This window comes from Engystomops pustulosus, chromosome 1 (genome assembly GCF_040894005.1).
Source record: "Engystomops pustulosus chromosome 1, aEngPut4.maternal, whole genome shotgun sequence".
In the NCBI taxonomy this organism is placed as follows: domain Eukaryota; kingdom Metazoa; phylum Chordata; class Amphibia; order Anura; family Leptodactylidae; genus Engystomops; species Engystomops pustulosus.
The window spans coordinates 61,706,812-61,731,162 of NC_092411.1; the positions used below are offsets into that span (position 1 = coordinate 61,706,812).

At 40.1% G+C, this 24,351-nt stretch overlaps 1 protein-coding gene across 2 annotated transcripts in view; it reads left to right on the plus strand.

Annotated features, from left to right (window-relative positions):
* Positions 1-24,351, plus strand: part of ADAMTS19 (ADAM metallopeptidase with thrombospondin type 1 motif 19) — a 114,378-nt gene that overhangs the window by 71,744 nt on the left and 18,283 nt on the right. For both annotated transcript variants that reach the window (XM_072141766.1, XM_072141775.1), the window contains exons 12-17: positions 1,009-1,139; positions 1,253-1,425; positions 5,340-5,467; positions 9,637-9,757; positions 15,939-16,019; positions 20,732-20,889. In XM_072141766.1, the coding sequence (XP_071997867.1) occupies positions 1,009-1,139; positions 1,253-1,425; positions 5,340-5,467; positions 9,637-9,757; positions 15,939-16,019; positions 20,732-20,889 (792 nt within the window). The remainder of the gene's footprint in view (positions 1-1,008; positions 1,140-1,252; positions 1,426-5,339; positions 5,468-9,636; positions 9,758-15,938; positions 16,020-20,731; positions 20,890-24,351) is intronic.

Consider the following 24,351-nt stretch of genomic DNA (forward strand, 5'->3'; position numbering starts at 1 on the left):
TCTAGGATCTAAATCACTATCATTCTAAAAACAATATATTAGAGCTAAAAAAAAATCAAGGGTAATAATTGAAACACTCTATGATACACTCAATTATATTGCTAGATTTATCATTCTCATTTATCATTATAATCTGGATATTGATGATCTATTGTTATGAGATCAGCGGGGCATTAATACTCTGTAGAAAACTACTTTTAAAAAAGCTAATGCATAATAGAGTAATAAATGGGAAGACAAAGGGGCAGATTTACTTACCCGGTCCTGTCGCGATCCCCGGCGTGCGTTCTCCGATGAGGATGAAGTCCGGCACGATTCTTCAAGATCGAGTGTTCATTTTCCTGCATGTGTCGCTTCCCCGCTGAGGACCCCTGGAGTTCACCTTCTTCTTCCCGGTGTATGTGAGTGCATTGTATTGCGACACAATTTGAATTGAAAATCCTGCGCTTAGTCCGAATCAGTCGAATTGTCCGTCGGCCACGCCCCCCCGCCCACGATTTGTGTCGAATGCAAGTCAACGCGATAGTGCCAATATCCGATTGCGTGCACCAAAAACCCCACTTAAATGCAGCGCAAATCAGAAATAATCGGGAAGCCCTACAAAAATGCGCCGTGCGGACCCTTAGTAAATGTGCCCCAAAGTGTCTGATGCATTGGGGGTCATTTACTAAAGGCCCGATAAAAAAACCTGACAGATTCGGAAAAACCGCCGCATTAAAAAAAAAAAAAGTGTCGCTCGACACGCTTACCTTCACCCACGATAGGACGGTGAACTTTAGTGCATTCCGATGGTCTTCAGTGCAGCAGCGACACCTGTCGGAAGAACTGCTTTAGTGAATCCTGGCCGGACCGAATCCACTGCAGAGAACGCACCGCTGGATCGCGAATGGACCGGGCAAGTAAATCTGCCCCATTGAATGCTCCTGTCTGCTTAGAAATATGTTGTGTATCTCAATATGAACGGATGAAGTTATAGTGAATATTAATGATTGACACATTTACACACAGTGGTGTAGAGTTGGAGAATGTACCAGTATGACATCTTCTTCTGAACACCTGTCTGGGGAATGGAGTGCTTGGAGTTCCTGCAGCAGAACATGTGGAGCTGGAGTTCATAGTAGACAACGTAAATGTCTTAGGTAATATTTATTTTTATTCTTTGTATTTGTTACCATGTTACATGTAAAGCAAGGATATCAATAGCATTGTTATTTGTTTTTTAAATACGTCTATTATTATTTCTCTTTTGTAGTCAAAGCACAGAAGGTCGACAATGCAGTGCTCCAAAAATACAATACAAAATATGTGAGAATCCACGCTGTCCTTCTGGAGTACCTGATTTTAGGGACTGGCAATGTCAAACCTTTAGTTACCGCTCCTCCTACCATAAGCAAAAGCACCGCTGGCATGCTGTCATCAATGAAGGTATTTGTAGAGTATGTTCATATAGAAAATTGCTTTTGGTATTTTTATCATAATTAAGTAAATTTCGTTTAATATGGACATTGGTCTTCTATAAGTGCGAATCGTTTATCAATAACTAGAGATGAAATAATCTGATGGCCGGGTCCGAGTGTTTGACTGCCAATTCCCCAGTATGTCCGGGTCAGGTGGCTGAACCCTGAACCCGCACCTGACCATCAGGTCAACCTCTCACGAAAACAGACTAAACATCTAGATTTGTATAATAATAATAATAATAATAATAATAATTTATTGGCCCTGAAAGGGGGGAAAAGAAGATGTCACAACCAGTTTGACCAACACAAACAGTACATAAAATACAATACAATATTTGAGAACTTAGATTTATTTATGCCTTTTCTTACGGTGTAATTTTGTCACACCTTCTGAAATCTTCTGACATATTTGTGAAAAGGGTGCCTATAATGGACTCCCAAAAATACAACCAAAAATCGCAGCCCAAAAAAAATTTTAGCAAATTTTCTTTAAAAAGTCAGCGGGCAAGCAGAGAGGAGTTAGTATAGTTTGCAAAGTCTCATTGTTTATTATTTCAGGACATAGAATAACTACACATAATAGAGCAATACATTGAAGTAGTCTTAATAAAATCCTTGATTCAAGGATCTAGAAGAACGCTACTCCCTGAAGCTATCAGATGTCTCCAGTAAGCCAAAGAGATGTACAGAGAATACAAAAGAGAGACAAGAAGTGCTTACCTTGTGAAATAAGTATTACTAGCATGAAAATCAAGTATAGTTTGGCAAATAAGCCGCTCACCTTAGGACGCGAGCATATGCACATGCATAATATATGATGTAGCACCGGCAGACGATGGTCCCCTGAAATCAGCAGTTCCCATTCCAGTCGTCGGGGTAGCAGAAGATCACTGGAGGTACAGGTAGGACAGGGGAAGCCTCGGCGCTCAGTGGATCCTCAAAACACTACACGTTCTAATCTAAGTCAAGAAATTTTTATTGACAAGTACAAAGAACAAACATGCAACCCGTTTTGGCTCAGTACATGAGCCTTTGTCAGGCATCATCATACTAAGTAGTGTTTTAAGGATCCACTGAGTGCTGGAATTTCCCCTGTCCTACACCAGGTACCTCCATTAATAAAATCCTTCAAATCCATAAAATGTTTCCCTGTTGGACTCCTCGTCATGCATGACCCATTGCTCCGAGGGGAGAGACAAAGGGTCCGATAGCGGTATCCAAAAATCTGGAAATAATCATTGAATTAAAATAATTACGTTAATCTACCAATTAAAAGACCACCAACCCTGGCTTCTTTAAATATATTAGAAACATAGACTTGTTGGTGTTACATTTTCACATTTACTGTCTGCATGATTGTCCCCTTTTAGGAGTAATAAATGAAAACCACCCAAACCAGACTCTATTTTCATATTTTACATATCCAACTAAAACCCAGCACTGGAAGTTACTATCCAGCTTGCTAAAAATGTTACAGATTTTCCATATGAAAATTTTGTGCAGAAACAATCTATACTGTACAGTACTGAAAAAAATCACTGTAATAAAATTTATGGCCATGCATTTGATCCCTTACACACACACACTTAAAAACTTGTAAGCATTTATTTCCTGAATGTTCAGTGCATGTGTATTAAAACATCTACATAAACCTAACGATATGATATTGAGCAGACCTAGGTGATTTGCAGTAGAGTAATAAACTAAGTAATGGAACATAGCAGAGATTTTCCTCTTAGCAGATTGTTTGGTTAGACTGTTTGCCTATCTATGCAATGAATGATACAAGTTGTATTCTGGTCTGAATGTTTAAGGAAAAAAAAATCATCTGGAAAATGTGCTGCACAAATTGAAATTACATCCATGTGCTCCATCACCATTTACCATAGTAAAGACAATAGTGGCTACAAAGTCTCAAGTACAATACTGAACCTTTTATGACTTTAATGGCAGACTGAGGCCTCTTTTTGATGTAGAGTAATCATAAAAGTATAAGATTTTTTAAATATTTGTTACTAAAGTTATGAAGTATGTTATAAAAAAAAATATAAAACACATAACTTCAGGAAAGAACAAATTTAAGTACAAGGCTGATGTCATTGTACGTGGCATGAGAAACAAATATACTTCCTACAGTGGGGAAAATAATTATTTGATTCATTTGACAGCCAAGTTTTCCCACAAACAAATAATGGAGGGCCAATTTTTATAGCATATTCAACTGTGAGAGACAGAATCTAAAAAACAATTTTGAAAATAACATTGTAGGAAATGTAAATAATTAATTTGCATTAAATTGCATGAAATAAGTATTTGATCACCTAACAACCAACAAGAACTCAGGCTCTTCAGACATGTTGGACCTGTCCACACACTCAATCAATCAATCACTCAATCAAACAAACAGCTGTCTAAGGACACAGGAACAAAATTGTAGACCTTCACAAGGCTTGGATAGCCGGCAACAGTGGTGAGAAAGCAAAAACTGTTGCTTCATTTATTAGAAAACGTAATGAACACAAGATAACTGTTAATCTTCCTTCGTCTGGAACTTGATGCAAGATCTCACCTTGTGTGGTAAGGATGATTCTAGCCCAGAACTACATGAGATGGATTAAAATCCTGAAGGTCATGCAAGGCCCCCCTGCTCACACATGCCCAGTTATGTTTGCAGTTTGCAAAAGACTTTCTGGATGATACAGAGTAGGTGTTGGAGAAGATCATGTGGTCAGATGGTCATCTTCACTCACTATGTTTGGAGGAAGAATAAAGATTACAAGAGTACAACCCAAAGAACACCACCACACTGTAAAATATGGGAGTGGAAACATAATACTGTTCTGCAAAAGGAACAGATTGACTGCACCATATAGAAGGAAGAAAGGATGGGGCTATACATCACAAGATTTTGCCACAAACCTCTTTCCCTCAGTAACAGCACTTTAGATGGGTGGTAGCTGATAGTCTTTAAGCAAGACAATGAACTAAAACACACAGCCAGGGAAACTAAGTCTTGAACACAATCAAAAATGTTTGGAGGGAGCAAAATCTCTGCAGCAGTGTGTACAAATTGGGTCAAGAACTATACTAAATGTCGGAGTGGATTTTTTTAGATTCTGTCTCTCACAGTTGAAGTGTACCTACAATTAAAGTTACAGATATCTCCATTCTTTGTATGTGGATAAAAAAAAATCTCTATATCAAATACTTATTTTACCTACTGTACATTTGGATGATGTGGAGCAAAAAAGTTGAGGAGCAAAAAAAAACTATCTCTAAGATGCACGGCTTAAATGAAAAGTGGCGCATTCAAACTCAATAGTGTTTGATTTTAAAATCTTACTTTTATATTGGTGGTCTATCCACCAAACAAACTAATTATACAACCTGAGCCTCTGTGATACATTTGGCACAGTTAGTAAGCGTTAGGGTTAGTAGATTATGTTGGTGTTGCATGGTTGGTAATACTTTGGCACTAAAAATACATTATAAGTAACATATCATATACATCCAAGGACAAATGAGTACAGGAATAGAGCAGGGCGACATTTTGCGACCACTGGCGCTTTCTCAAGACGGCTTCAGAAAGCGCCCGCTCTATCCCTGTACTGCACCATGTATTAAATAAAGAAGTTCCCCGTCTTGGCAGAGCAACGCCTTATGGAACAAGTTGGTACAATTCATTTGCTCCTATGGTCTCATCTCCTTTAAGGACATTATTGTGGTTCTGAATTGAAGTGGATAGTGCCGAGATCATTTTCCTTTTTTGTGTATCTTAAGTTATATATCATTAATGACAATAGCGTTAGTCTGACACTGGTAGACTGTTCTGTGAAGCATAATGTTGATAACAATTTACCAAATCTTTCTTTATTTTAGAGAAACCTTGTGCTCTTTTCTGCTCTGCACTTGGAAAGGATCAACCTGTTCTGGTAGCAGAAAAAGCCCTAGATGGGACACCATGTGGACCTGATGGTATAGACATGTGCTCAAATGGTAGATGCCAGGTAGAGTATAACAACCAATACGTAAACATATTTCAAGGGCAATGGATGGTTGTCAGAACTCTCTGTATGAGTTTTGGTTCTGAGTTTCTGAGCCACACCCTCAGCTACCTTTTCCATATCCCTGGAAAGCTGTGTGGTTCATTCTAAAGCTCATTGTGGTTTGAATGATGCAGGGCCTAGCCAGTCAGCTGTTTGGGCAGTGTCCAGGAAATGAATAAATGTCTAATCCACAAATTACTCAGGGCTGGTTATGCTTTATCCTGTGAATTGCAGTATTTTTGTCTGTTTGAGTTTTGCTCTACTTGAATCCCTGAACCATTGAATCCAGTCTGAGTGGATTCCATTAACCTCAGCCTAATCAGGAAAGCCGATCCTGTACCTGAGCCTGGATCCAGCCTGATATAGAACCCTTAACCCCAACTTGATTAGGAGACCTGATCCTGTACATGACCATGTATCCTGCCTGATCTGTAAACCTCTATCTCTATCCTGAGCCTTTACCCCGATCCCATGCTTGTTTATATTTTTTATTGCATAATTATCTGCCCTGACAATGGGTGATCGCAAGGTAAACATGTACAATTTATTCACTGGAAGGGAAAATCCTAGGACCCCACCTAATCATCTGAATAAGGGTCCTTGTTAAAATCGACCCAAAAACAGAACAAGACTCTATCTCTAACAATATGTACAGTAAAGTGCATTTACAGTGTTCTTTAAAGTGCGCAATACAATATGCTAAACAGTTATATGAATTATATACACTCACTGGCCACTTTATTAGGTACACCATGCTAGTAACGGGTTGGACCCCCTTTTGCCTTCAGAACTGCCTCAATTCTTCGTGGCATAGATTCAACAAGGTGCTGGAAGCATTTCTCAGAGATTTTGGTCCATATTGACATGATGGCATCACACAGTTGCCGCAGATTTGTCGGCTGCACATCCATGATGCGAACCTCCCGTTTTCCACCACATCCCAAAGATGCTCTATTGGATTGACATCTGGTGACTGTGGGGGCTATTTGAGTACAGTGAACTCATTGTCATGTTCAAGAAACCAGTCTGAGATGATTCCAGCTTTATGACATGGCGCATTATCCTGCTGAAAGTAGCCATCAGATGTTGGGTACATTGTGGTCATAAAGGGATGGACATGGTCAGCAACAATACTCAGGTAGGGTGTGGCATTGCAACGATGCTCAATTGGTACCAAGGGGCCCAAAGAGTGCCAAGAAAATATTCCCCACACCATGACACCACCACCACCAGCCTGAACCGTTGATACAAGGCAGGATGGATCCATGCTTTCATGTTGTTGACGCCAAATTCTGACCCTACCATCCGAATGTCGCAGCAGAAATTGGGACTCATCAGACCAGGCAACGTTTTTCCAATCTTCTACTGTCCAATTTCGATGAGCTTGTGCAAATTGTAGCCTCAGTTTCCTGTTCTTAGCTGAAAGGAGTGGCACCCGGCGTGGTCTTCAGCTGCTGTAGCCCATCTGCCTCAAAGTTCGACGTACTGTGCGTTCAGAGATGCTCTTCTGCCTACCTTGGTTGTAACGGGTGGCGATTTGAGTCAATGTTGCCTTTCTATCAGCTCGAACCAGTCTGCCCATTCTTCTCTGACCTCTGGCATCAACAAGGCATTTCCGCCCACAGAACTGCCACTCACTGGATGTTTTTTCTTTTTCGGACCATTCTCTGTAAACCCTAGAGATGGTTGTGCTTGAAAATCCCAGTAGATCAGCAGTTTCTGAAATACTCAGACCAGCCCTTCTGGCACCAACAACCATGCCACGTTCAAAGGCACTCAAATCACCTTTCTTCCCCATACTGATTGAACTGCAGGAGATTGTCTTGACCATGTCTACATGCCTAAATGCACTGAGTTGCCGCCATGTGATTGGCTGATTAGAAATCAAGTGTTAACATGCAGTTGAACAGGTGTACCTAATAAAGTGGCTGGTGAGTGTATATATATATATATAAAACTCAAGAAAACAAGACTAGATTGATAGAAACTTGAAAGAATATGTTTTTTAACCCAAAAAATGTAGGTTTAAGATGTATAAGGTAGATTTACAATTTGGAAAATAAATAAGCATTTTTTTTTTAACTGCAATGATTTGCTAGATTTTCAAAGGTGTTATGTAAAGGTCTATACTGTACAATAGCTCAGTTTGAAAAGTTGCTTTGTTTAACTGCAAATAAAATCTAAGAATCTTGAACTTATCATATTTGGGCTTTTTGCCCTTTTGTAAATTTAGACTTGAAAGGAGCTAATATTTTCTCCAATTCTTCTTCCCATGTAAGAGATGTCAGAGATGTTAGATAGAGCATGTGCAGTTCTTGATTCTAAAACAAATGTGCTTTTAACAGAGTTTCTTTTATGGCCTAGCACATGCCAGAGACTGAAGGAATGTGAGTTTATAGTGCTCAGACTCTTAAACCAAATGTCAATTAGTAACTGTGTCTGGGTTACTCTGCTTTATATTTTTTTTTACATTTTTGTAAACATGCATTATGAGTATGTAGCCTCTGCAATACTTGCTATGTGCCCTTCATTGTATCCTTGCTTGTTCGTTTCCCTAGGTTTTATTTCTTTTCCTTCCCTTCGGATGCTATATACTTTTGTAGCTACATGTGAGTTATTTTGGAGCTACTTACAGTGATCACTCCCAATGGATGCAGATTTGTCGTGTGATGATTTACACAGAAGAACTTTTTGGTTAAATAACTGTCCTATCATCCATTCTGTCTAAAGATTGTAACTTAAGATTTAAATTTCATCACACGATTGGAACAGGAGTAAGCAATTAAGGTCACTACTGAACCTTGAGGAAATCATGCTGGAAATATGTACCAGAAATAGTTTGACCTGGCTCTAATATTTCATATATTTCCATAATAACCTTACTCTTAGCTAAAAATATCCTGAAACTGTACTGTATGAAATGACCAACTTATTAAAAAATGATTTCTCAATGCCCTATATCTGTCTTAAAGGGAACCTATTTGATAAACTAACCCACTGTAACTAAACATATCTTTTTAAACTGTTATTATACAGCAGCACAACTATCCCTATAATGTTCCTCTCCATGCCTGTAAAGCTCCACAGTCTGTAAAGTTGACTCATCATCTATACACATTCATGTTCTTTTCGCTCAGCTATCCCTCATGCGTCTTGATTGGCAAGGAACCTGGTTTCTCTTCAGCCCAGTGAAGTCTGCTCTACTACATCATTCGATCCTCCCTCAGGAATACAAGAGACACTGGCTGTGTGTGACTGACTCGCTGAATAGAAATCAGCTCCCTTGCCCCCCTTCCTCAGGAGTTCTCTTCAGAATATCACATACAGCCTGTATCACTCCTATTCCTGAGGGACAGGGACTTGAGCTGGAGGTGCGACTGAGCAAGAAGGACATGAATATGCCAGACTAAGCTCAAAGGAAAGAGGATGATTAGACTCCTATGCTGGTGAGCTAATTTTATGAATGGACTGTGGAACTTTATAGGCATAGGAAGGAACAATATAGGGATAGGTGTACTGCTGTATAATAGCAATTTTTAAATATATGAATATGTGTAGGTTACTTTAACTGATAGGTTTCCATTAAATAAGTCTGTAGGTAGTTCCACAATATCTTGTAAGTTGCAGTCTAGTGTGCTAACCAAGGTAAGGGTAGTTATGATATGAAGTTATGACATGTGCCATAAAGCAACGTATCAAATAGTATTTGTGAGTAGTGATGAGTCAACCCAAACCCTCAATTGGACCATAAACTTCAGCCAGAATTTCCAGTTCGGTATTCAAACTTACCCCCTACCGTGGTAAGTGCTGGCACCGATCACAGGTGTAAATTTTTAAATGTCACAAACAAAGTCATGTTTCCATGGATCGTCACTCTCCCGATGATGTCATCAGGGAGAGATAATCCTCGGGAAAATGGTGTTTTTGCTGCTGGGGTTCGGTCCACTCATCCTAGTGTGTTATACATTGTGGTGACTCCGGCTGTGGGTAATGTTTGGGTTTTTGGAATTGGTGCCTTCAGTGGTTGGCCAAATGTGTCTTTACAGTTGTATACCTTCTAAATATAATAGAAATTGTATGACATGTATGAATCATGTACTAATTTTGAATATTATGTGTTCTTTTAAAAGAAAGTTGGCTGTGATGGAGTGTTGGGGTCCTTGTCTAGAGAAGATCATTGTGGTGTATGCAATGGAAATGGAAAATCATGTAGAGTTATTAAAGGGGACTTCAATCACACAAGAGGAGCAGGTAATAAATACATTTGATTATCTTACTATCTTTTTTATTATATCAAGAGAGCTTATAGAAGACGTTATATGGTCAGATAATAAAGCCAGATAAGTGTTCCACATAATTTAATAGACTGTGCTATCTAACCCTCTACAAATAAACCATTCAGGGTTAACACACAGCAGTTTTTGCTACTTAGTGGCTGCTCATTAGAACTAGAGAAAATACAGACCTGAATCACAATGATCTGTGCTGAAAATTGCGGGTTCTGCTCCCCGAACCCAAAATATCTGGCACGGTTCAGTCATAAGTTCAGGTTTGGCTATCGGACGCACCCACACCCAGCAGGGTTAATTGCCTTAGGCCCCTTTCACACTACCTTTTTTCACGTGTGAGTTATGTGGTGTGCTTTTTTACATGCTGACCCATTTTGCTACAGACGTGCATCATTTTTTATTTACACGCCTGACTCACAGCATGCTCTACTTTTGGAAGTCATGCACATGAAAAACGTCCTATAGAAGTCTAAGGAGACGCATCAAAAACGCATTGCACTCTGAGACACATCCAAGTACAATGCAAATGACTGAAAACACTGATCAAACTGAGGTCAGACTATGATGAAACTTTGTGATGCTCGTATCAAAGAAGCCTGACTTGAAAGGATAGTTTTATAATAATTTTATGGGTTTTTTAATGGTAAATCTTTTTTTCTATAGCAGCATCCCATTCAGCAGTGCTTTATAGATCATGGGGTACATATACAAACAAAAGAAGGCCTTATAGATTAATAACATGGTCATATGAAGCAATAGGAATGAGGGCCCAGCTCGAAAGGAGTCTATAAGGAGGAAGGGTTGGTACATAAGGAATTGCAGACAAATGTATAAAAAAACATGTACTGCGCTAATTCAATAGTCACCCCTCCCAAAGTCCAGCTACTGATGCAGAGAGTGGATGTATTTCTGAGAGCTGTAAGCACTGTCTTCCTGCATCTCCAGCCTCCTTCTGCTTCTCCTTCTCTGTAGTGTCATCGGCTGGCAGACTGAAGATTGGGCACGTCAATCAGGTATAAATTACGACTTTTAAGCAGGAAGGGTGCACACTTCAAATGGCTATATGTTCTCAACAGTTTAGCTTCCTGGACACAATTTTTTTATAACTCTCTTGGCCATATGTGCAGCCTGTGTGTGTACAATATTTCACCCGAGTCTAAGCTGTATGACTACAAAGTAGACCTATGTCTCATGTGTTCTCCATGTGGACTCACAAAAGAAAAGGAAAAATGCCTAATGAAGTCATGTAATTGCAACGCCCCTGCCAATGCATAGGCAGGCTGGTAGTTGTCAATAGTGCCCTCTCCAGGTCAGGAGCTGTTAGGGGAAGTCATGAACCCTCTAAGAAGTTTCTTGAACTGAGATATAGTGTAATTGCAGCTGTAGATACTACCTGGAAAGGCAACAGTTAACTGGTGTATGTAATCATCCAATGACCTGTCTGTTATGTCAGCTGGAATGTGATTGGAGAGGTGCTACCACCTGAATAAAAAGAATTTATAAAAACCCCTGCTGGGTGAGAGCACGCGGTCTTATCCCAAGGAGAGTGTGGAGCACACCTTCAGTGCTGCCAGAGCTATCAATCCCAGGAACTTCTAGTGCCTCAGGCCTACTGCCTGACACACAGGGCGAGTCTGGAGACTCAAGCACATAACTGCAGCTTCCACTACTTGGACACATTTCTCCCTGAACCAGCCCAGCCTGCATCTACTATTAGGCTGTGTGCACCTTTCCTGCGGACAAACTCTCCAGGAGCATCCCAGCATCCAAGAATCTGCTGTGTTATCGTGTTTGGCAGTTGCTTGCTGTTCAATAAGTTGATTTGCACAACGTTGCCTCCGTCAGATCCCTGGATTCAGCTGCTTTCTACCATGGGCTCCCCCATCCATAATACAGGGACTCATCCTACAGACACTCGGCGGTTGCCCCAGGGAGAACCAGTACATCAGCCTCTCCGTACATATTTCTTGCACACACCACCTGCTGGAGACCTGCCAGGCTGTAGGTCAGCCCTCCGAACCCCGATACCAAGCACCGTGACCACAGCGTGCCCAAGGCCACACTAGCCAGTCAATCCGGTATCCTGGGCCCCGGCTGCCTTCAAGCCACCAAGAGAAGGCTCGGCCCTGGTGAGGGATATTGCAAGTGGTGTTACAAACAGGATATTTACTTCTGTGCCTTATTCTGGCACATTGAACTGTTGTTTTGAAAAAACTGTGCTGCCTAACTCCGCAGCTATCTGGGTTAAGGCCCAACTGATTATGATTTACAAGAAAGACTGAGTTTCATTGCTGCCTGATGCTGTTGAGCATTACTCCTGCACCCACAAGGTTAACTTCTGCAAAGAACTGTATCAGCACTGCTGTATCTGCTGCTGGAGCGCTGAAGGGGTTAATCGCTGCAAAGACTTTGTTACACATCAAGAAATGCCAGCGCCAAAATCCTCACTGATGGGAATATACAGTCTGCACGAGGCAAGCTCCTCACCCAATGCTTATGGCGCAAATCCTGCTTCAAAGCTCTGTGGCGCAGGAGAAAATGCATGCCGCATCCTCTGGCACAAAACTCTCCCATGCTCCAGTGAGAGCATACAAGGTATGTCAGAGTCAGCATAGCCGCCATCCAGCATAAGAGAGGTTAATCAGCCATCTTGGATTTCTCCACGCGCTGTCTCCTTTCATGCTGACATGCCATGCAGTCACCAAAATGAGGAACCAAGTGTCGCATGGTCTGCCCACAAGCCTCGGCACCTTAATCTGCTGCACCGCTTACTGCTGTCTTCCGCACACAGTGTTCAATTGTGGATTCAAAACAGCAGGTGCCTCCTCCGGTATCGAACCTCCGGAGGACCACCTTGAATGTGAGTACTATGGTCCCTAGGGCTCTAATCACCGTGACTGTTACCATCTCTCCCTTAGCCCCGGCTGGGGTCAATCTGGCCTCCCTGCAGAGGGCCAACTTAGGAGGCCTGACTACCAAAGGTAGTCTCTTAACCCCTTAACGACTTGGCCTTTTTTAGTTTTTTCACTTCCATTTTTCACTCCCCACCTTCAAAAATCTATAACTTTTTTATTTTTCCACATAAAGAGCTCTGTTATGGCTTATTTTCTGCGTAACAAATTGAACTTCGTAGTGGCGGTATTTAATATTCCATGGCGCGTACTGGGAAGCGGGAAAAAAATTCCAAATGCAGTGAAAATGGTGAAAAAACACATTTGCGACGTTTTCTTGTGGGCTTGGATTTTACAGCTTTCACTGTGTGCCCCAAATGACATGTCTACTTTATTCTTTGGGTTGCTACGATCACAGGGATACCACATTTGTACAGGTTTTATAATGTTTTCATACATTTACAAAAATTAAAACCTCCTGTACAAATTTTTTTTTTATTTTGCCATCTTCTGGCGCTAATAACTTTTTCATACTTTGGTGTACAGAGCTGTGGGTGGTGTCATTTTTTGCGACTTTTGATGGCGTTTTCATTGCTATCATTGTTAGGACTGTACGACCTTTTGATCACTTTTTATTAATTTTTTTATTTTATTTTTTTTCCGTTACGGGGTTAAACGCAGTGAAAAAACGTTATTATATTTTGATATATTGGACATTTTCGGACGCGGCGGTATCTAATGTGTTTATGATTCTTACTGTTTATTAATATTAATATCAGTTCTAGGGAAAGGGGGGTGATTTGGATTTTTAGGTTTTTTTAATATAATTTTTTTTTTTAAACTTTTCTTTACTTTTACTTTAACTATTTTTCAGACTCCCTAGGGTACTTTAACCCTAGGTTGTCTGATCGATCCTACCATATACTGCCATACTGCAATATGGCAGTATATGGGGATTTTACTCCTCATTCATTACAATGTGCTGATAGCACATTGTAATGAATGGGTTAAAACGAGACAGCATCGGGCCTTCGTGAGACCCGATGCTGTCATGGCAACGGATCACCGCTCCCCGTGACGTCATCGGGGAGCGGCGATCTGCGGCAAGATGGCGACGCCCATGCGGCACCATCTTTTTGAAGCCTCCGGCAGCATTGCCGGCGGCGATCGCCGTGAAAGCACCCGCAATATGCAGCAAAGACTTACTGGCTATGGAGAGGGCTCGGCCCGCGAGCCCTCTCCATGCACCGGGACCCGGCGCGCGCCGTACTAGTACGGCGCGCGTCGGGAAGGGGTTAAAGGGGCCTGACCCCTTATTTAAAGATGCTGACCAGCCTGCTGAGTACCCAGTACCACCTGCCAAGAGGCCCATGCTGACTGGTGAGAACGCCCTGCCAGCTACCGTTAACAATTGAGCTTCCTTTTTTATTTCCGGTTAAACAGCAATAGTGTGAATAAGTCTATATCATACCCTTTTAGAAACGCTTTTTTTTCTAACAATTGAGACTATTTAGCAATCACTGCAACACAGGTGTTTTACATTACAACCCAAATAAGCCTGGACTCTACATGGAAGTAATGATGAAATATGTTACAAATCTAATACTTTTTCCACCTTATAGAGCAAGACTATTGTTTATATTTTTTAACAACATGTCAGACCTTGTTCTGTAAAGTACTAAAATGTTTCATCTCCTGTTTTAAGGTTTATTTTACTGAGATATTTTTATACACTGAGATTGAAACATTCTTTTTTCTTTTATGTAATTTAGTCTACCTAAATCTTTCCATTATGTAACGGCCTCTCCAAGATTTCTACATAATGTGTAACTTGATTAATTGACATTCTACCCTTAGTGCGCCAAGTGTCCTTGGCAAAGACATATGGTGTAAAATCTTCCATTTTCCATAAAAAAATATAATTATAGAATAATATATCTATATATTGATCAAATATACAGCATATACATCAATTAGCTTTAATGTTGAAACCACCTGTTTACCTTTAATTGCATCCTGTGGTATCTGGCCCAAAGAATTTACTGCTTCCTGAAAGCCCAACTCTATATTTGCTGTTGCAGGTCAAGGTCCCTGTGCCATAGCATATCTATGGTGTGGCCTTTAGGTGGCTGCCCAAACAATCATGCAGGCAAATGTTAGGTCCCCTGTTGAAGCCGCTTTTGGGGAACCCTTGGTGGGTCTTATTCTCCTTTTCTCATACACAGAGATATACAGAGAACATAGGCAGTCGGAACACTTGATTCCCGTGTAAGGAGGCTGAGCACTGATAGTGACAATTGTCACTATAAGGCTACATTCACATTACCGTAGGGGGACGTATGTAAGTATTTTTCCCCATATTATGGCGCAGTGCATCTCTATGGAGAGGGGAGAGGTCACCACTCCTCTCCATGGCACCGGACATATGCCCGCACACCCGGCTACGGCTAAAATTCTAACCAAAAAAATGAAATAAGAATCCTGTATTTCTCCCCAAATATCTTCTCACTAGTCCAAAAAGATGAAAAAGTCAGAAAATAGTTTCTGGCCTTGAAGTCTGTCAAATGACCCTGGTCCTGTACTGGTACTTTATTAGGCCTCCATGGATCGGACCTACCATATATTTTGTATAGATCCCTAGAGATGCTCAAAGAGATCAGAATTGTTGCAGCATTGTTTTAAACAAATGTTTGTTATATATGTAATGGTGCTGCAGATGATTTTCATCACCAGATGAGGTGTTGCTTCCGGCAGGACAAACATTCTTTATGTTATCTATGACTAAAGACTTTTTAGGTCTGAAACGCGTCAGATTGCATCTTCCATTCTCATGGCTGTATATCTGTAGTGATTTTATCCTGTACAAATAAAGGCTATTCCACATTTTATATGAACAAGGGAGTGCTGATCCAATTGTTTCAGTTGCATGCAAGTTTAAAGAGATTGCAAGGCATCTCTCCCCATTGAGCACCTGGGGCAGAGCAGATTTGCATTTTCCTCTAGTGAAATGCCAATAGTGGCCATTTCCATTCTAGAATCAGCATGTGACTGGTCTGCAGCTCCATTGGTCTGCAGTCCTATGTGCAGATAGTTGTAATGTGCTGTGTGTTTCACACCTTACTATAAACTCTCTCAGTGATTTGTGTAGCTTGAACCAGGCAGACTGGGCCACTTTCTATACAAATATTAATGTAGGACACATACAAATTGATGATACTACATGTGAGTCTAATTTTCTCCTATAATATGCAGGTTATGTGGAAGCACTAGTGATACCAGCAGGAGCAAGAAGAATTAAAGTGGTAGAAGAAACTCCAGCACATAGTTATCTAGGTAAGAAATGTTTGGATGTAATACATGTATGTGTTTATGGAGAGCAGTACATGTGTAATGGCAGTACACAGGGTCCTTTATAGCCACAGTTGAACTGATACTGATATCTGCTCTACAGGTATCTGAAAAGCACATTGGGGGAATTTATCAATTTAGGCACCAGGTGGCGTTGGAAACGTGCTATATTTTTCACTGTGATTTAAGTTTGTGACACAAGGGATTGATGATGTGGCGCACAAACAAAAAGACTAAAACCTGTCTCCATGATAAATGACCCCCCATTGTGATTTCCCAACCCCTATTTACATGATTATTAACATATTGCAGTTGATATTATGTTATGGCTCTTAAAATTGCATATGTACTTTCTGTGGTGGTGTGTTTTTTTGCATTTTGGGCATTTTACCTCAACTAAGGCTAAAAAGACACATGGCTGTTTTGGGTCAGTGAATAACGAATCATGCAATGGTCAGATTTCATGGTGGCTGGATTTCCTGCAGAACAGCGGTGTCAAACTGTATTCATAATTCTAGTTTGGTGCTGTTTGTCCGGGTGGAAGAAGGGGCTCCTGGCATCATATATCACTATGATGCTTGGGGTTTTGTTCCGGCACGGTGTTTGGAGTCCAGTCCATAGCACAGCCCTGCGTTTTGTAGATGAAGACAGAACATTTTTTTTACTATATTAAACGTATGCATCTACATAAAATGCAGCAAGAAGACATTATTGTTTTTATCTTAATTGTTCAGTAGATTTGCTCCTTTTCTACCTGTTTCCTTAATATGTTTCAACTGAAATTTGTCTGTGTTCTTCTGGATACAGTAAGGACATGAGACAACTAATTCCAGTGGAGCAATCATTGAAATTACATCACAGATGGAAACAAGTAAAGCTATTATATTATATATGAAAATGTAATCAGCCAACACCCAAGACACGCTCACACTAAAAACCAACTTTGAGCTCCAGTAAATTCTCTGTTTATGATGTGGCTTCTCTCAGAACATTAATAATGCCATGTACAGTATATAAATGCTCTCCTACTTTCTCATTTCCATCCCCAGGTCACTTGAAGAGAATGACAAGTGACTAAAAATGCCATTATATTATATATTATATTAACAAAGGTAATTTGGAAATGTTAAAGGGGTATTCCCACAAAGACAAGTTCCTTAAATGTAGTCAGGATAACAAAATAACACATTCTCTAATTCAATGTTATTAACAAAAATACAGCATTTCACAGATATAAGTCCAACCTGTCTCTATTAGTACTGGTATACACAATTCCAGTTGGCCCTAGATAAGATACCCTGTAACTTCTGACTTACACCATCTTGGATTTCTGTCTGACCCCAGTGGAGTTGAGTTTCTATCTCTCTCTGATCCCTGCACTCTAGCCACGCCCCCTGCAGTTCAGGATGAATCTCACACTGACACAACTTCCTGCTGGCAGCAGCATGTGGAGAACTGCAAGCTACAGGCAGATAAGTGGGGAGAAAGGCACAGCAGTTCTAGTGTGTCGTGGAATAGCAGAGACGTAGGAGAGCTTACTGTCATTGTGTGTAATAGGCATTGTATGGATCTGATCGTCTCTGATCTGTCTCATCTCTTTCTATGTGTCAGATACTAGTACAATGTTCAGAAGGTAAATGAAAATGTATATAAACCTGTATCCTGATAATTTCACCAAATGGTCAGCTCACAGAACTACATGGGTCATAATGTGTCTGCTTTGAAAGTCCCCGCCAACAATCTGGATTCTTAAACAGAAGTAAAACTGAGTAAAATTGTGAAGTAAAGGGTTAAACATGATCTTTATTGTGTAAACATCACTAGGGGGTTGACATTTGAGAATTTTCTTTCATGGGAAAACCCCTTTCCTGGCTAACCCAAAAAAGTGCCCACAGAAGGAGTACCTTTCTCACTTTGGCAATCAATTCTAGCATTGCAGCTCCACATCTGGTCCCCAGGTCACTGACAGATTTTTACAGTGGTTGATTGAACACTTTTTCTGCTTGGAATGATTTAGTCTGTACACTGTGCGTGACTTTCGTGTCCCAATGTTTGAATGTTTTTGTTATATGGAATTTTTTACTAGCTTAGTCCATGCAAAATAATTTCTATGTCCTCACATTGCCCCATATCCAGCGCCTATCACCTATTCTAAAGTAAGCAGCTCATCCTGCTACCCCATCTTAGCAGTGATAAAATGCTAGCTTTATCGGAACCTTCTGAAAAAACTGCCGCGTGGTACAAAAGGAACGCTGGACCGTGCTCAAAGCGGACTGGCGTATTCATGAGGGGGCCGTACAATGCGCTGCTTCTTCCCCAGACTGCTCCTCCAACGCCATAGGCCGGCGGTGACTGGCAAGCTTCATTCGGCATTAACCACCTCTTAGTCCTGCCCCTCACGAATTCGCAGGACCGCTTTGAGCGCGGTCCGCTGTTCCTATTGTACTGCGCAGCAGTGTCTGCTAGCTTTATTGGAGGGTTCCGATAAAGGTAGCAGTTTATCACTTTTACAAATGGGCTTAGCACTAGCTCCTAGTGCCTCTTTATGGGTGACAGGTAGCCTTTAAATGAATACTAAATGTTTAAAACAATATTTATCTTGCAAAAACTTTTTTCTAATGCATAATGCAAGTCACAGAGATGTTTTATAGATTCAAAACAGATACACATACACAAACCAGATCGGCTGCAACTAATTGAATCAATGGAGATGCATTAAGAAATAAACCCCATAACAAATCATTGGCAACGGTGACTGAACCGCATGAAAGATTACTAAAGTATGTAGCATTTTATGTATTCATGGAATAATGGATAAGTAGGATGCTAGGACTACAGTATTGACAGTATATATAAATGGTCTGACTGTATACAGTAGCAAAATATTTTTTATTATTTTAGGTCATTTATCAGATGTACAGTCCTGCTATATTTTTGCAGAATACTCAATCACAGTCTGGCCTTGGTCATAACTTTTTTTGTATTGAGAAACCTAGATTACAACAGGGCTTGTCTAGCGCACTGGTGATATAATACTCCGAGCACAGATGTTTATTGAATAACCCTTTTGGAAAACAAATGAGCCCATTAAGATTTTTTCCCACTATACTTGCAAAGAGAAGAGGTTTGGATTTATCACAGGAAATAGGAATAGGTTCACATATCATATATCAATGTCTTGGAGAAAGAAGCGCATTGTTTATTCATGTTGTACTACTCTTGAGATTTGCGGGTTGTGCTGAAAATTGAGTTGAGGACCTTTAATACACTTTATAGTAGGTTTGAAACCAATATAAATAATATCCATTGTATATTTTTATGAGAGATCATAAATGGAGAAGTAAGGGAACAATGGCCCACATTTATTACAGTGTTTGCACATGTTTTCTGTCTGACTTTGCACTGAAAAGAATGTGCAAACTGCTTGTACATGTATATATAACGTTTCTGCGCCAGTTTTGTGTCGTGGCTACTGTGTCTGACAAGACAGAAAAATTGTGCACCAAACGGGGTGTGTTAGTGCTTAGTTGGAGTTTGCGCCACAATTCTGCAGCATGAACAAAGAGCACCAAAAAAAAAGGGTGCAGACTACCAGAGCAGTGCAGGATGCACACTCCACAGGCAAACTGCACATAGAACAGGCTGCGCTAGTTTTAATTAATTTTGGCCTATGTGTATAAAGGGTCTCCGACAGCTTTACTAATAGTAAGTTCATAGAAACAAAGACATCAATATGCTGTTTCCATAGCTAAAACGTATCTAAAGCGTCAATTGAGGACTTTGCCAGCCAAAGGAATACTCTTCCAAATCTCGTTCATTTGTGCTTACTGTATGTGTGCTATGAGATACACAAATTGTCAAGATAATCTTGCTTCATAAGAATGTGTCACAAACAGACATGTTATATGTGAATATATGTGGCGAAACAGTGGTTGTGTAAAGAACTGCAGCTTATCAAAGTTTTTCAAGGATTTCAATATTGGATTTATTTTATGAGAAGCTAGGGTCCTTGTCACAGTGATTTAAGACACAAAATCAACTGCAGGTCCTTGTGGACATGTGGTTTAGTATTCTATAACCATTTCTCGCTGTGGCCACCATAAACAGAACTCTTTATACTTACCAATAAGGCTCATTGAATTTATCTCTGGTCTCCATTCATCTGCACAGTGACTCAGGGATGCTGAAGTAGTACTCAGTGGCTTCATTGCACAAGCATCATACCTGCGGCGCATGCGCAGTGTAGGCGGGTGTACTACAGCGGCTTCATTGCATCACTACAAAGGTGTCAAGAGCAATGGACCAGGGTATGGGGGATAAAAGTATTGAGAATTTTTGGCAGGTAAGGAGGGAATATCTAATGGACAAGTTGGGACACTAAATCACTGCTCTATAAGGACCTGTGGTTTGTTTAGTGTCACAAATATGAGAGGTTTCCTTTAGATAAATTCCAAAATATTTAAGGGTGGACCCTCTGCCTTCTTGAAATGGAATCTCATCAGACCCCATTATTGGGTTACTTGCGACCTAAGTGATATTAAACAAAATACTTTCCAATTTTTGTATCTTAAACATAAAACATTACACTAGTGTGAACAGGGCAGATCCATCACGTTTTAATGTTTATGAAATTTAAATGAATGAAGTAAAAAATAAATTATTACATGTGTCTTGATAATCAGTGTTATCTTAAACAGCGTTAAGGGACAAAGGAAAACAATCTATTAATGATGACTGGAAGATTGAAGAGCCAGGGACCTTCTATATGGCTGGGACCACAGTTAACTACATTCGAAGAGGACTGTGGGAGAAGATATCTGCAAAAGGTCCAACAACAACACCTCTTCATTTATTGGTAAGATTCAACTCTACGCAGTAGCTGACACCTGACATTTCTTATTGTACAACCTATCATCACTTTCTAATATCTAAATCTGTTGATAATAAAATTGAAATAAATTATTTTGAATAGGAATTGAGGTGCAGTAACTTAATGCAACCACTATACAGACTACTGGCAGCCTTAACCCCTTAACGACTTGGCCTTTTTTAGTTTTTTCACTTCCATTTTTCACTCACCAACTTCAAAAATCTATAACTTTTTTATTTTTCCACATAAAGATCTGTGTTATGGCTTATTTTCTGCGTAACAAATTGCACTTCATAGTGACGGTATTTAATATTCTATGGCGTGTACTGGGAAGCCGGAAAAAAATTCCAAATGCAGTGAAAATGGTGAAAAACCACATTTGTGACGTTTTCTTGTGGGCTTGGATTTTACAGCTTTCACTCTGCGTCCCAAATGACAGGTCTACTTTATTCTTTGGGTCGGTACGATCATGTGGATACCAAATTTGTATAGGTTTTATAATGTTTTCATACATTTAAAAAAATTAAAACCTCCTGTACAAATTTTTTTTTTTTTATTTTGCCGTCTTCTGGCACCAATAACTTTTTCATACTTTGGTGTACGGAGCTGTGGATAGTGTCATTTTTTGCGAATTTTGATGGCGTTTTCATTACTATAATTTTTAGGACTGTGCGACCATTTGATCACTTTTTATTAATTTTTTTATATTTTTCAAAATGGCAAAAAAATGCCATTTACGACTTTGGACGCTATTTTCCGTTACGGGGTTAAACGTAGTGAAAAAACATTATCATATTTTGATAGATCGGGTATTTTCGGACGCGGCGATACCTAATGTGTTTATGATTTTTACTGTTTATTTATTTTTATATCAGTTCTAGGGAAAGGGGGGTGATTTGAATTTTTAGGTTTTTTTATTATAATTTTTTTTTTAAAACTTTTTTTTATTTTTACTTTTACTATTTTTCAGACTCCCTAGGGTACTCTAACCCTAGGTAGTCTGATCGATCCTATCATATACTGCCATACTGCAATTAGCACATTGTAATGCATGGGTTAAAACGAAGTAGCCTCGGGTATTCGGAACACCCGAGGTTACCATGGCGACGGATCGCCGCTCCCCGTGACGTCATCGGGGAGCAGCGATCCACAACAAGATGGCGGCGCCCATGCGAAAACACCCGCGATCGGTGCTAGCGGGTGTTACCGGTAAGCCTTTGCTGCAATATGCAGCAAAGACTTACCGGCTATGGAGAGGGCTCGGCCCGCGAGCCCTCTCCATGCACCGGGACCCAGCGCGCGCCGTACTAGTACGGCGCGCGTCGGGAAGGGGTTAAAGAGGTATTCCATGAATATGAACTTCTGCTGCAAAAAATACTAATGCTATAATTAAATGAATACAACAAAACTCAATTTCATTAATCACAAAATGGAGCTTAAATAGTTTGCTTTTATTATTCACTAAATGTTATGGATTTTTTTTAAGTAATCAAAGTTATGTCCAAGATGGCTGCCATCTATAAGCTAGCATTTGCGAATATTTTAGGGCTTCGATATCCCTGACGTGGCGCAGAAGCACTGGTAAATATGCCCCGCTGTGTGTAACTTCCATCACTGGATATTACCTCACTGAGATGACGTCTCTCCACAGCACTGGCCATACTGTATGCACTGCAACCAACCTACTACAGCCAAATAAAGTGATGATCACATGACCTGCCCAGGCAGGTGCTGGACACCCGATGTGGACATGTAACCACCAACCATCTTCTGTCCTGTGTCTCCTCCACAGGGACAAAGTGACAGGACTGATTAAACAACCAGTAGCATTTTACTTCTTCATTATACTGTAGGACCACAACATTTTTCTGCTAAGGAGAGCAACATTTTAGCTAACAACTAATTATATATTAGCTTGTAATTTAATTTCCCATTTGAATATGAATTATGTTTATTCCTGGAATACCTCTTTAAGTTTCTCCAAATTAGCATGCCCATGGCATTAGCATGCCCATGGCTGAAGATACAAATCCCATCCACTTACTTTTAAAAAACACCTACAATGTAAAATAATTTATGTTGTGGGTTTAGAATTATTTTATTGTATTCCCTATAAAGAATGGCTGGACCATTATACAAGCTCTTATATGTCTTATGTCACCCCCTCATCCTCATAGACTGTAAGCAGGGCCCTCACTTCTATTGTTCCTATAACTATGTTTGCAATATGTAATGTTTTATTACCAGAGGCACCAGAAAATTACTCAGACACGAGGGCATAATAAACAGGGCCCGCAAGACTTCAGATCCACCCAAAAGACAAGTGATGTCTGCAAGAGCAGACAGTATGGAGAAAGCAGTGGGTGGCCCATGGAGTCCCTGAGCCTAGAGGAGAACTGTTGATACCTCCAAAGCACTTTAATTTACATTTTTTTTAAATATTTTTTTTAAACGGCTTAACCAACACGGATACCAATCAAATAGATATGCCTGGCTTACTAAAGAGATAACCTATAACAAGGTTATCTTAGTTAGGGTGGGGGATTTTTGGTGATAGATTTCTTTAAAGGGAACCTGTCATCAAAAATGTCCTAAACTATTACCAGTATGTTGTCAAGCACCTGAAGAGCTTCTAGATCATGCTGCTTTCATGGCCAAGTTTGGTGGCATCACCCAGAAAATTGACTTTGAAGTGAGATCTAAATTGGTTGTATACAGTCAAGGAGGCGGAGACTTTAACACTATAATCAAGCTTTCCCCACATTTCTTTCTTTCCTTGTCATCATTTGTGAGACTTCAGGAGCTCTGGTTAGTGATATCTCTGGATGCAGGAGCATTAGTTATATTGAAGGGGCTGTTCTGAGGCAAGGAGAGATTGACTTCAGTGTTAAACTCTTCTTAACCTTGACTTTCTACAACTAATTTACATCTCACTTTAAAGTTGATTTTCTAGATGATGCCACCACCCTGGGCCATGAAAGAAACATGATCTGGAAGGTGTTCAGTTGCTTCACAACATACTGGTAGTGGTTTATTATACCGATTTCTGATGACAGGTTCCCTTGAATGACATATTCTTAGGACAGGCATTAGAAAATAACAACAAAGTTTAATCAACTCCGACCATAATGGCCAAACATTTAAATTAACTGTATGAACATTTACAGAACCTATACAGATCACCAGGTTCATAGATATTCAAGAATACACATTCGTACCTGTCATATATGACCAAAGTACCATACCTGTCAGTTATCAGGAGTCAATCAAAGCTAATTCTTCTCTGGAAGACCTCTGTTTAGTCAAATCTAGAGCAGATTATGATTGTGTTAATGGGATAGAGTGATAAAAAAGAATCAGAGAAGGTTGTGGTGAGAGCAAATGTCTGGTAGATTTCTGATAGAGAAGATCAAATTTGCTGTGGGATTCTCTGAATAACCCTAGTTG